The following is a 13,264-nucleotide window of genomic DNA, read 5'->3' as shown; positions in this document are numbered from 1 at the left end:
GGATGACCGACAACTTCACCATCCGAGGTATCACTCTGGCTTTGAAGCCCATCGATGGACCCCACACTGGTTCCAACTTAGCTTCCCTTCTCAAGAACGTTCTGGATTCATTTCATATAACTGATAGTCTCTATTGTATTACCGCGGACAACGCGTCCAACAATACCACCATGGGCCAAAGGCTCTCGACCTTGATTCCCCATTTCGACTCTTCCCATCACCTTCATGGGTGCGTCGCACACGTCATCAACTTAGTTGCCAAGGCTGGAATGGCGGTCTTTGACCGAAAGGCTCCTCCACCTATCAATGCGCTCGATCCGGCAATTCCACAAACTCAGTCATCTGTTCCTTTATTTATTGAACCTACCTCACACTCTGAGATAAGTAGTGTACTCACCAGAATCCGTGGCTTCCACAAAAAAATTAAACATAGTAGTCAGCTCAAGACCTCACTCGACAACGCTATTGCCAGCTGCCCCACCTTGGAACGTAAGGTTGGGCTTGTTCACAAAGTCTCCACCCGCTGGTCTTCGACTCACTCATCACTCGCTCGATTCGTTGAACTCAGAGTGGTGTTGGAGTATCAATTCAACTGTAATCCCGCTCTTGAGCCCTTCAAGCTTGACCACGAAGAATGGACCTTGGTCGAAAACCTAGTCCAGTTCTTAGGCCCTCTTGCTGCTGTCACCGAGACGATTGAAGGCCACTTATACCCCACCTTTTCTCTTGTCATGCCTGATTATCAATGGCTTGTTGATCGCCTCGAAAAGGTATGTTTTTTCTTTTTTCGTTTTAATTCTTTCATCTGCTAGTCACTGATATGTTGATTTGTATCTATGATAGGCCTGGGCTGATTCCAAGTGTAAGGAATTGAAGGTGGCGATCATGCCCATGATCAAGAAGATCATCCAGTATCAGCAGGCTGCCGAGACGAAACCTGTGTACATCTGTTCTGCAATACTCGATCCACGTCTCAAACTTACCGCTGTCAAGGCCCAAACCATGGAATCGCTAGGTTGGGGACACGAAGATCTGGTTGAATACTTTACTTTACAAGCCACCAAGTTCAAACCGACTCTTGACCCCGAAATCGAAATAGTAGAACCTCAAGAATCCACTCTCAACCTCAACCGACCTCAACATTACATCAAGAGACGCAAGACAGTCCCGATTGAAGACGAAGTCAAGGAATACCTCGCGGCTCCTCAAGAGGACGAATCACAAGACCCTCTTGTCTACTGGGAGACCTCTAGACGACACTGGCCCAACTTAGCTTGCATGGCAAGGGCCATGCTCGCTGTCCCTTCCACAAGTGCTCCCAGTGAGAGCTCGTTTTCTAATGCCTTAAGGGTCATGAGTGATCACCGTGCTGCTTTCACTCCAACCAATCTTGAGGCTCAGGTTTGCCTTAAGAGTTGGAATAAGGTCTTAAAGTAGGCTATTGTTTGAAGCTTTTTATACATGAGAATCAGATCAATATATCCTTTTTTGATGTACAATCTTGTCGAGTTTGTTACTGTGGAACGTTCAAAACATGAAATACAATATCCCCTCTCAGCGAGTCATTTTAAAACACCTAGATTGCCTATATGTGAGATTTTCGTGCCCCCATTAGAGTCAGGGCGCGCCCTGGTGGACCCTGAGCCTTTCTGGAGGACCCTCGGACCTACCCGAGGCCGGGAAAAGTCCCGGGGCGGCCCTGGGGCCATCAGGGTCGGGTCGCAGCCCTAATCCAGTGTGTAACACCACGGGAATTAACTCGTTTGAAACCCGATTGAGTGAAATTTTGGTGTCCGGGTTTGAAATTTCCTTGAATCAAGAAACTTGTTCACAACTCGTTAGCAATAGGTTTGCCAATTTCCCTCGGGCTGTACCCTGTACTCTGCTGGCCCCGTGTATGTACAGTCACATGATACAACAACAACCTTTCACCATTCCTCACCTTCATTTGTCAAGCCTTGATCAACCAAAACAAAGAAAGGAGTTGGGTGGGGACATGATAAGGGGTGAGATACTTGGACGGTTGGAATTGGAGGTTTTGAAAGTGCTGTGTATGTGTATGTAGTAGTGTACTCAAGGGAAATCGGCGAACGTAATGCTAACGAGTTGTGAACAAGTTTCTTGATTTGAGGAAATTTCGAACCCGGACACCGAAATTCCGCTCAATCGGGTTTCAAACAAGTTAATTCCCGCGGTGTAAATTGCAATCATCTTCCAAACTTTTGACCCAAAAGATTTCATCCAGCTCATCAAAGAACTCTCATGATCATCTCATCGAACCAATCACTCAAGCTTCAACTCCTGATCCATGGGATACAATCCACATAAACCCTTGCAAATGAAACAATAAATGCCAACCAATAATGATCAGAAAGTATCGACATAAATGACCCAGTTCATGATTTAATGAAACAGTCTTCATGAATCGGTGGAAATGAACATCAAAAGTTACACATGTGATTTTTCATTCCAAGTGAGGAAGAGGTTGACAATTTGAAAAATGCAAGATTGCAGGCCCCAGGGATACGTACAAGATGAGCTTAGTGAATTTGGAAATCATGTGATCCTCTTCCTCTAATCTAAATCTACCGGACTACAAAAAAGTAGGACTTTGTAAACTAGATCTTTGTGGGTTTATGGTTTATTAGGTATTTAGGAGCAAATCAAGATCCATTTAATTCCCAAACCCTTTACGATATAGAACTAAACAAAAAAATACCAATATGTTCATTGAAAATCAAACACCTTTGGTTCTACCAAAAAAAGTAATTCATAAAAACCTTGTAAAAAAACCATCATAAGTTTTGCTTTGAATCTATTCACAACACGAACGGATCATAAAACTTTAAATAAATGATCCAAAGGAAAACAAGAGAGAAAAATCCATAGAGTGCAGCTCGGGTCTTATAGTTTACAAAATGATCATTGAGATATTTGAATCCAAGAGAGAAAGAGAGAGATCAAGACAAAGAGAAAAAAAAGAGAAATTATTGCAGTTTCATATGTTTATAAGATTGATCAAACCTGACATCACTTCTTTAGCTTGAGTATTAGGATTAGGATGAGTTTTAGTTTTAGTATTAGGATGAGGATGAGGATGAAGAGAAGATGAAGTTCGTTTATAAAGTTGTTTTTTACCTCTTAAAGCAGAAGAAGAATCCACCAAATCATCATTCCAATTCTCATCATTCACCACTCGATGTTGATTTCTTGTTTGATGGGTTTGAGTCTTTAATGATGATCGCTTAGAAGAATTGATTTGTTTTCCAAAGCTAGAAGTTGATAAATTCATAGTCGATTCCACTGGTTCTTCATCCTGATATAAATGATGAATAATAGAGGTTTGATTAGAAGATGAACTTGAAGATAAGCTAATAGGAAGATCTTCATTTGCTTGGTCTTTTGGAAAAGATCGATGGGTGATATATGAAGAAGAAATCGATCTTGAAGGGTCTATTCTAGGTAATCTAGAAAGTGTATCACTTTGGATTTCTTGAGATTCGGTCCTAACTAATCGAATTAATGCTTGATCTTCATTCGGTGTTTCTTTTTCTTTTGCAAGTTCATCATCATTGTACAAGTCTTCTTGACCATAAATTGGTCTGGGATCTTGATAACTGTATCTCGAGTGTGCTTTAGAAATCATGGGTGAAGGATATGATGATCTGGATCTAGCTCTCGTTTCGGTGAATAAATATCCAGTAGCTTGGTTATACGGTTTAGACGGAGTTCCTTTATGAGGCTACAAAAACCAAACCAAAACTCATCAGATAAATCGTTATCAACACAGACTCATAAAGTCACTCACTATACATTGTACTGGTTTATAAGAACTCGATGGTTGATATCCAGTCGAAAGCTCAGGTACTCCTAATTCAGAAACCGATAATCGTCCTACAGTTTTGATTCCAGCATTCCCTTGATGATGATCATAAGAAGCTGTTCTACCATGATCAATAAACGATCTTCGAATCGGTCTTGGGTCTTCTACTTCTACAATCGGATCTAATTCTCTTTCAATAAGAAACGGTCTAACTTCTGAACCGTCTCTGCTCTCAGTCACTAAGTTCTCTTCTTTAACCAAATCGATCTTCTTCTTATTCTTGTTGATTTGCTTGAAATTGGTTTCGACTTCTTTTTGTTTGACGACTTCTGTCCAGGTTTCTTCTTCACATCCTTTCAGTGTAATAGATTCATATAATTCTTGGCGTTTGGAATACGAACTTGGACCCACAAGTTTTGCAGTAAAGTCTTCTAACCAACTTGAAGCAGATGGAATAAGATCTTTAAACGAACGAGTTTCACTACGACTCCTACGAGGCTTTTGTAGAACATGTTGATATCTTGGATGTCTAGATGGTGAAGTAGATGATTTAAAGTTATTAAATGAAATCGGTCCTGTATCAGATGTAGATCGACGATGAGTTGATTTATGACTACTATGACTAAAACTACCAAAAAGTTGGAAAAGTTTCGAACTCGGTAGTCTAGTACGATAAGATGAAAGTGATGCAGTTCTTCTATGATCTGTCGATAAACTTGTTGAAAACATATCTGGTATTGATTTTTTAGATGGCATTCTTATATAATATGTATATATTGGTAAAGATTCTATTTAAACCAATCGTTTCGTTGTGTTCTTTGAACTTATTAACAACTACAAAAAAAAACGAGATTTAGGATCCCAATGAAAAAGATAAGCTATATAAGTAAGAAAAATAAAAAAAAGGAGATGATCAGATAACAGAAGGAATTTTATATTAGAAATCCAAAAAAAAAATTAGTGCATAAATGAATTTGTAGAAATTGCCTGAATGATAGATATGGAACGGCACCGTTGAAGTAAGTAAATACACAAGTAGTGCATTATGGTGTGGGAAGAGTTCACTTGGGTGTTGGGTTGTAAATAAGCGAAGACCCAAGTTGAATTTCTATGCGTATGTACCCGTTTGCTCAGCAAGCTGAATCATCAAACAATATCATCTTGGTTTAAAAGAAAATCATGATGATGGTGCTGGACGTGGTGATAGAATTAAAGTATGGTGTGAAGCAGAGTATGTATGTAGATGACTAACCTCCTTACACCGATTCTTGACGTTTTTCTGTTTTGCTGACTTGGATTCAGTTCAACAAGCACTCACACTCACACAGATTTCGTGACTTGAAGAGAATGGTAATCGTCAAAAGGAATAAGTTGGATCAGGAAGGTTTAGGCGTTCACTCTTGAGTAACAGTTTATATACAACCACTTCTCTCTTTTCCACTGGCACAGCCGAAACCACTATTTTCCCCCTATGAAGCAAATCAGGATGAAGCTAGGAAATTGACGAGTGTCATCTGCAAGATTGGATCGAGATATGAAAAGTTAACTAAATCATTCAAGCCACTTGAGACTTATAAAACTTTATTATCCAAAGCGTTAGATCGTGTGGTGGGAATAATTGTAAGTTTTATTTTGTGCTCAGAGTGAATGTGATAAAGCAAGATTTGAAGAAATGATCACAGTTAGATCACATTTCAAGAAGCTTTAGATTGCAACCAATTAGGTTGGTATCATGACTTGCATCTTCAGTGGTTGTATGATGGCGCACAAGACCTTAAAGTCTTCCTGATGAACATGCATGTCTCAATGACTATTCCAGAGCACGCTTTGAGTGTAAATTAGCAGAGATCATAATACTCTTGAACATTCAATCATCATCCAGACCATCACTTGATTGTAGTCTGTGATGCTTCAAGATGAATGAGTTTGACCTCGTATTTATGAAGAGAAGCATAGAGAACAGAAAATATTAAGATAAAGTACTAGGGTATGTATGATTAAATTTTAGTGATAAGAACTTACATCCAGAATTTCGAGTGTAAGCTTAGCTTGAAAGTTGCACTCTTCTCTTGATTCGATTCTTTCAAACATCAACTTTCAATTCACTTCAAGATGATCTCAGCTTTATTCATACTTAATCTCAAAGGTGAAGTCTTAATCAGTAGGTTATATCGTCCAGATATAAAGTAAGTCATCTCACCCTCATCCAACAAACTCTCACATCACTCATGCAAACCGAATGAAATTTCTTTTTTTTTTTCAGACGTTCAATCGCCGATATCTTTCGAATCCATGTAATCTCAAACCCAGACGTTCGATCTCCAATCATAACCTTAGGTTCAACCTCATTCTTTCATGTCAGACATCAAAACTTATACTTAGCAGCCGTAACGAAATCAAATGCGAATGCAGCAATCGTGTTTGAATTTCTTTATCGATTGATTAATTTAACTCGTAGTTATTTTGGTAAGATGGATGAAGAATCAGTTAAGAATAATTTTGTTTTGATTTATGAATTACTTGATGGTAAGTGTCCGGGGAAAAAAAAAAAATCGAGTTTTAAATATATCATTAAAGGGTTATCATGATTGATTGGTTTGGGGGTTTTGTTTTTCATGTAGAGATACTTGATTTTGGGTACCCTCAGAATAGTGAAATCGATACCTTAAAGATGTATATTACTACAGAAGGTGTTAAATCTGAACAAGCTGTTGTTTGTCATCTTCTAACCATCTCTCTTATCATACACACAAACAAATACAATCACACTAGAAAGCTGACTTGAATTGTTCTTTAATTCAATTCACAAATCAAAAAAAGCGAGAAGATTCATCCAAGATCACCATCCAAGCTACTGGTGCTACGTCTTGGCGAAGACATGATGTTAAGTATCGAAAGAATGAAGCCTTTGTGGATGTGATTGAAACAGTGAATTTGATCATGTCTGCTAAAGGTTAGTGTTCCTTTTAGTTTCATTCACCGGTTTCTTTCGTGACGAAATTGATGGATGAAGTTGATGTTGTATTCGGTTGGGTCTTAGGAAGCGTTCTTCGGTCGGATATTGATGGTCAGATTCTAATGCGAGCTTATCTATCAGGTGCACCAGAATGCAAGTTTGGTTTGAATGATAAATTGGTACTTGAGAACACGTAGGTGATCAGGAATAAGACGATCCTTCTTGATCAGTTAGAGAACTGATAAAGTCGAATTTCTTTAGTGATCGAACCAAATCGATTGGTGCAAGTCATGATGATAGTTCAGTAGAGTTAGACGATTGTCAATTCCATCAATGTGTTAAACTAGGCAAGTTTGATTCAGATCGAACGATTAGTTTTATTCCACCTGATGGAGAGTTTGAGTTAATGAGGTAAGACTTTCCATTTTTCATATCTCCTTCATCACACCCATCTTAAATCCTGAGCTGATTTCTTTGATGGATTGATAGATATCGATCTACTACTAATGTTCAATTACCGTTTAGAGTTCAACCTATTATTGAAGAAATCGGAAAATCTTCTGTAGATTATACTGTTCATCTTAAAGCTAATTTCAATTCTAAATTAAATGCTAATAATGTGGTGGTGAAGATTCCAACGCCTTTGAATACCACTAAAGTAGACTGTAAAGTTCAAATCGGTAAAGCGAAATATGTTCCAGCTGATAATTTAATTATATGGAAGTAAGTCACAAAACCCGCTTAATCTTTCACCATCCCAACACCCAAAACCGAAAAAAAAACCTAATGATTTCATGGTTGATTTTGTTGGTTTGATAGGATCCCAAGAATGCAAGGTCAAGCAGATGCAACCTTAACAGCCGAAGCAACTTTATCTGCCACCACTCATCGAAAGACTTGGTCAAGACCTCCAATCAATTTAGATTTTCAAGTTTTAATGTATACTTCTTCGGGTTTGTTAGTTAGGTTTTTAAAGGTTTTTGAAAAATCAAATTATAATTCCGTCAAATGGGTTAGATATCTTACAAAGGCTAATGGAACTTATCAAGTTCGAGTTGAGTTTTTGGTTTTTCTCGCTTTTATGATGGCTTTTTGAATTGATTTGAATCTTTTGAATTGATTTGGATCTTGTGATACTCATGATTTGATTCTTCCTTTTTTTTGTGGTTTGGTTTTTAGTGTTGATGAAACTCTGGAAAAGTATAAAGTAAAATCAAGGTCATTGGAATTTGGTAGGATGATGAATGATAATCCAACGTGTGTTTTTTGTGTAAAAACCAAAACCTAAATTCTATTATTATGTTTTGTGAAAAGTTGTAATCTTTTAGTGTATAAAAAAACCTCTCACTTATTTGAAATCTTTTTCAGCATCTCTGATTTTTTTTCTTCAACTTTTTCTCTTTTTTTTGACTTTTGGTGTTGTTTGAGCATTTTTTTCAAGTTTCTTTTCTTCTTGATTGACACCTGTTTTGGTTCATTTATCTTTCCGACTAATGGTTATCTCAAAACTCGCCCAAAAGAGGAACTTTTCACCACCACTTAAAAATTGATTTGAAGTCAGTTAATTCAAACTGTTCAAGAGTACAGGAATCAAAGTAATACAATCAAGATGAAGAGTATATAATATTTAAAATCCTTGATTGAAAAGGCTCTTCAAGGAGCAATATAATCTACAAACAATAAAGCAAAACTAGCTCCTAACAAAAAACAAAGTAACCAAATCCTACTTTCACGATTATTTTCTTTAGCTTTCAAAAGTTGTAGATTGCCTTCTGAAACCTTCCCAGTTGAAACCAAAGAATCATCCCAAAGTGTATCGATCAATTCGGTTTGATGAGTTAAATGTAAGACTAATTCAGATTGTAGATTCGAGATTTCTAATAAAGAAGATTCGGTTTGTTTGATTGAAGTTAGAGTGGTTTCGGTCATTCTTAATAAAGCTGATGATTCGGAATCGAATTGATGTAGTTGTGTTGAGGTTAAGATTTCTTCAATCGGTTTGGATTCAAGTGGGTCTTCTGACCATGAAGTGGATTGAGAAGGTTTAAAGACTGATGGGATCTTCACTTGATCTGATGTTGAGATCATTCTTTCTGATCCGATCATTGTGCGTGAAAGATCTAAATTTACCAAAAAAAAACAAGAATATCTTAGACTGAGTTTGGTTAAGAGCGAGAGAGGAAAGAAAGAGTAACCTTTGACACTGGCCATACCGGCTAAACCACCATTTGATAACTTTTGTCGTTTCTTTTCGGCTCGGGTTTCTTGTTGATCTTTAATCAGTTGACTAAGTTTGGTTAATCGATCATTTAAATACCAAAGAATCGAAGCTCGATGTAAACTGATTTGTTCGAAATTCAGATCTGATGAAATTAATAAAGGTAAATTTAAAAATCGTGAAATCGATGTTGAAGTTTGATTTGAATGTTGAGATTTTCTAGCTAGATATCAAAGATCAATTTACACACTTGTAAGACAATCAAAAGAGATTTCGTTGTTTTGTTTTTTGGTAAGGAATAGTAAAGTTTACTCACAATTTTCAGCTGCTTCAAGTGCTCTAACTCCTTGAATAGATTTCTTTAATCCTACACCAACAAGTACATCAATTTCATCTTTTTCTTGTTCACTAAACCATCTGACTTGTGAAAACCCTTGAAAACCTCTTTTGATTTCAACTTGTCTTTCTAAAGGTTTAGTTGAATTATGATGAGTAGTAGATGATCTAGATGGAGTAGGATCTAGATAAGCTCGTTTGATCGTTTTTAGAAACTCGAGTAAGTCTTGAATGTTATGGTTCTAAAGATTATGATCGATCCAGACGAAAAACAAAAGCAAATCAAATCAGTTTCATGATAGACCTCAACCTCGATGTTCTTCTCTTGATGTTTTTTGAAATATAAAAGTTCTTGAAGAGTAGAATTGTAGGTTTGATTTTAAATAAAAGCTTCACCTAAGTGACTCACAACAACCTTTGCTTCTTTTGACCAGGTTTGAGTTTCTGATAAGTTTGATGGAGGTTTTGTCTTTGAAATGGGTGATTTAGGATTGATGGGTTTAGATAGATTTTGATTTTTTTTGTGTTGTTGAAGTATTTCTTTGAATTCCAAAGTTCTTGAAGTTGAAGATGGCATGATAGTGATGGTGATATAGTTCTTGATATAGTGGTAGTGATAGTGGTTGATTTGATTTGATTTGTTCGACTGAGGTGATCGCTTGAAATCTGGAATATCTCTGTAACACTCAATATAAACATACACAGCCCATGAATTCCAATTTACATATAGAAAAGGGAAGACCCTGAAGCTTCTATCTCACAACTCCTAATCAGAACAGCTTCAGCCAAAAATATCTTGGTCCTCAAGCATGATGCGTGTTGATAATCACCACTCTCAATCTTCCATGGATCAAGTAGCAATCCTAAATCAAAACTCACATCCTTGCTCTTTGACCTCTATCTCGACACTTTCTGAATCCAACAGGAAGTTCTCAATTTTTCAAGCTGAAGGCAAACAATTATATGTGAATTTCAGCAGTCAACATAAAGCTCATCATCTTTAGACTTTAGGACATTTCATCTCTTTTCTCTCTTTGAGAATAAAGATTTTATTTCATCAGAAATAGATTGCAAAATCAGATGTGGCCTTCTCTGTTACACTGTCACGTGGAAGATCTAGTGGGATACATTCAAGTTTCATTGACCGGCGTGAAATCCAACATCATAACAAAAACCATTTTGTAGGTTCTCAATTCAAGCCATATCTTTGGCCTCTATGTTTATAGAACCTTTACAATCATCGTTAATTCTGGTAAGCTAATTCAACAAAAGCCTGAGGTGGTCCGATTTTGATCATTTTCTTTCTCGTTAATAATAAAGAGAGCTTCCTACAAACATTGCATGCGGTTCTCTAAGAATATATCTGAGCATCAAACCGAGCTATAAAAAGAAAAATAGTATTAGATTTCACCGAGCCAGTGGATTTGAAGGATGTGATAAACTCACCCTTGACTCCCCAGAGTTCATCACAAGCACGAGGTCTCTGCTGTGCAACAGAGATAGTACTTTTTCGATCGATCCTAAGTAAATTGAGTTGATTTCGACCTTCAACTGGATACCAAGGTGTTAAGCGAAGGGTATTTGGATTTCCAAAGCTTGCAAAAGCAGCCCAACGTGCTTGGATCTCGTTAATCAAACGTGTGCTGATTTCGTTAGGGGTACGATCAGCTGGTAGACCAAAAACTGATAAGATATCATCTTCGTGACTTTGGTTTACTCAAATGTTCAAGATAAGTTCAGCACCGTTAGTTGGGATTTTGAAAGTTATAGAATTGATGATGATGAAAAAAAAACACATACCAAACTTTTGATCGACAGTATTTGATGTTGATAGTCGAATTATATGGAATCCCAATATTAAATTCTGCAATCCATATCTTTTGTTTGTTCATCAAACTTATACTATTGGTCGTCAAATTAACTGCCACTTGTTGATTAGCACATCTCCAAATCTGATAAAAATTCAAAGCCATGTAAAACAAAATCAGCTACCATTCTTGAGATATTGATTCAGGTCTTCAGCTTCAAAACGTACATAATCCGTTCCAAAGACTGTCAATTCTTCTCTGGTAGCATCAGAGACACCTCTATTAATCAAATTATTAAGTTCATTTGAATACACTTTAGAAGAAGTGATAAACTTGATACGTTCTTGATCAGGTGAAGCTATCGAAGCATTCAAAGCAGGTTCAAATTCAACAGAAGGCGTATTGACTTCAAAACTTTCAGCTACCGTAGGTCCAGCTTCATCTTTCACTGTGGTAAAGATGATTTGACGTTCGTTACCAAATAAATTAAAAGAAGGTATATTGATGGCGTTTATGAAATCTGATGTGACTAGTGAGCCATCTATCACCGGTCTGAATGGCTCGTCATTTGCAATACCAGGTAAACGACTAGGAAGGTTATCTTGCATTGAGTTTTGGGCTGCGAGGATGTCAGACACAGATACTCTTCGTAGGTCTTGCCCCGGTGGTTTCAAGATTGAAAGTGCGACTGAACCTATCAGTTCAGATGTTCGAATCGAATGATCACCATAATTTAATGGACATGAATGTAAGATAGCACGTTGAAAAAGATCGCTAGCCGATTTTACTGTTAATAATGTTTTGATTAAAGATGCTCCACTTGATTGACCAGCAAGAGTGATCCTATTTTGATCACCACCGAGATATGCAGCATTTTTTCGAATGTATTCTGGAAGATCAAGATGTAGTAAGTATGTAATTCGAAATTATTTTTTTCCCCCAAATAAATCTTACTTGTACAAAAATTAAGGTCATCATTTATTTACTTACTTAGAGCCATTATAAGGTCTTTTAAACCGTAGTTTCCACTCAAGGTTTTACGAATTGATGGAGTTCTAAGAAATCCTAATAAACCAAGACGGTATTGTACTACAATGACGATCATGCCTGATTTGGCTGCTAAAGATGATCCATCAAGTCCATATCCCGAGGCACCTCCTTGGAGTAGGGATCCTCCATGAACCCTACAAATCAATTCCGTATAAGTTTTATTCATATTATCTGATGAAGTATTGACTAGAATCATTTTAGATCGGATCACTTACCATACAAAGATTGGCATTCCTTTGAAAATCTTATCAGGCACATAAACAGATAAGTATAAACAATCCTCATTGGTGATGACAAATCCGTTGGTAAGACTTTGTGGACAGGCCGAAGGTAGTTCTATACCAGATCGACTAGAAAAAACAAGACAGCAAAAAATTAGACTCAGGATAAGAAAAGATGGGAAAGAAGTCTCTACACAATATGACTCACATTCCACTCCATTTCAAAGGTGGAACCGGATCGTTCCATCTTAGCGAACTTACTGGAGGTCTAGCATATGGTATGGTATACCTAAACACTCCTGTGATTTGTGTTTGGACTCCACGGATGATGCCTTCTGGTAAAGTTAATAATTTGGTAATCGGTTCTGGTTTTGTATTGATAGGTAAGATATTATAAAAAATACTTGTAAAGATAAAGATGTGATATACGAAATTAAAAAGCATATCCAGCTGCTATGATATATATTTTTTTGGGGGGCGGGGGTGGGTTGATGGGATTTGGAAGCTAAGAACGTGAACGTTATTTGAAGATGAGAATTTCAATCGTGTTTATCAAGATGGTGTTTCTTTAGCACACAAGTCATCAAACGATCAATTTTCTTGGAAGATAGAAATATCAAGAAGGTTTTTGAGTCAAAATAGGAGATCAGCGAGCCTACTCAAAGAGGTGAGGATATATATCTCTTTAAAGATCCGAAAGCTTTATACTCCAGCACTTTCCTCACTTGAAGGATTCTCTAAACCGCTGTAAGATAATAGATTGGTTGTTTTCTTTTTCAGGTAATCGAGTCTTACGCGTTGGATGGAAAGCCAAGAAGTTAAAGGAAGCTTAGACCCCTTTATATACACATT

The 13,264-nt window shown here is 37.1% G+C and overlaps 4 protein-coding genes across 4 annotated transcripts; 1 reads left to right on the top strand and 3 right to left on the bottom strand.

Moving 5' to 3' along the window:
• Nucleotides 1-2,998: 2,998 nt before the first annotated feature.
• MELLADRAFT_110429 (uncharacterized protein) lies at nt 2,999-4,579 on the bottom strand (the record flags this gene model as incomplete). The annotated part of the gene is made up of 2 exons (XM_007414529.1): nt 2,999-3,742; nt 3,809-4,579. The coding sequence occupies 2 exons, from the start codon at nt 4,577-4,579 to the stop codon at nt 2,999-3,001; spliced, it is 1,515 nt and encodes a 504-aa protein (XP_007414591.1).
• A 1,356-nt stretch (nt 4,580-5,935) lies between these two features.
• Nucleotides 5,936-7,964, top strand: MELLADRAFT_91641 (uncharacterized protein; the record flags this gene model as incomplete). The annotated part of the gene is made up of 9 exons (XM_007414612.1): nt 5,936-6,009; nt 6,087-6,349; nt 6,445-6,536; nt 6,644-6,776; nt 6,864-6,972; nt 7,041-7,190; nt 7,269-7,502; nt 7,599-7,833; nt 7,959-7,964. The coding sequence occupies 9 exons, from the start codon at nt 5,936-5,938 to the stop codon at nt 7,962-7,964; spliced, it is 1,296 nt and encodes a 431-aa protein (XP_007414674.1).
• Nucleotides 7,965-8,432: 468 nt separating this feature from the next.
• Nucleotides 8,433-9,910, bottom strand: MELLADRAFT_110427 (uncharacterized protein; the record flags this gene model as incomplete). Its single annotated transcript, XM_007414528.1, has 4 exons — nt 8,433-8,899; nt 8,975-9,220; nt 9,314-9,575; nt 9,743-9,910. 4 exons carry the CDS (start codon nt 9,908-9,910, stop codon nt 8,433-8,435), a joined length of 1,143 nt encoding a protein of 380 aa, XP_007414590.1.
• A 774-nt stretch (nt 9,911-10,684) lies between these two features.
• On the bottom strand, nt 10,685-12,856 carry MELLADRAFT_123527 (carboxylesterase; the record flags this gene model as incomplete). Its single annotated transcript, XM_007414527.1, has 7 exons — nt 10,685-10,713; nt 10,780-11,039; nt 11,134-11,285; nt 11,369-12,030; nt 12,132-12,325; nt 12,407-12,541; nt 12,621-12,856. The coding sequence occupies 7 exons, from the start codon at nt 12,854-12,856 to the stop codon at nt 10,685-10,687; spliced, it is 1,668 nt and encodes a 555-aa protein (XP_007414589.1).
• Between the last annotated feature and the right edge of the window lie 408 nt (nt 12,857-13,264).

This window comes from Melampsora larici-populina (genome assembly GCF_000204055.1).
Source record: "Melampsora larici-populina 98AG31 unplaced genomic scaffold MELLAscaffold_44, whole genome shotgun sequence".
In the NCBI taxonomy this organism is placed as follows: domain Eukaryota; kingdom Fungi; phylum Basidiomycota; class Pucciniomycetes; order Pucciniales; family Melampsoraceae; genus Melampsora; species Melampsora laricis-populina.
Note: the sequence above shows the minus strand (reverse complement) of the source record. Positions and strands in the feature narration are given on the sequence as shown.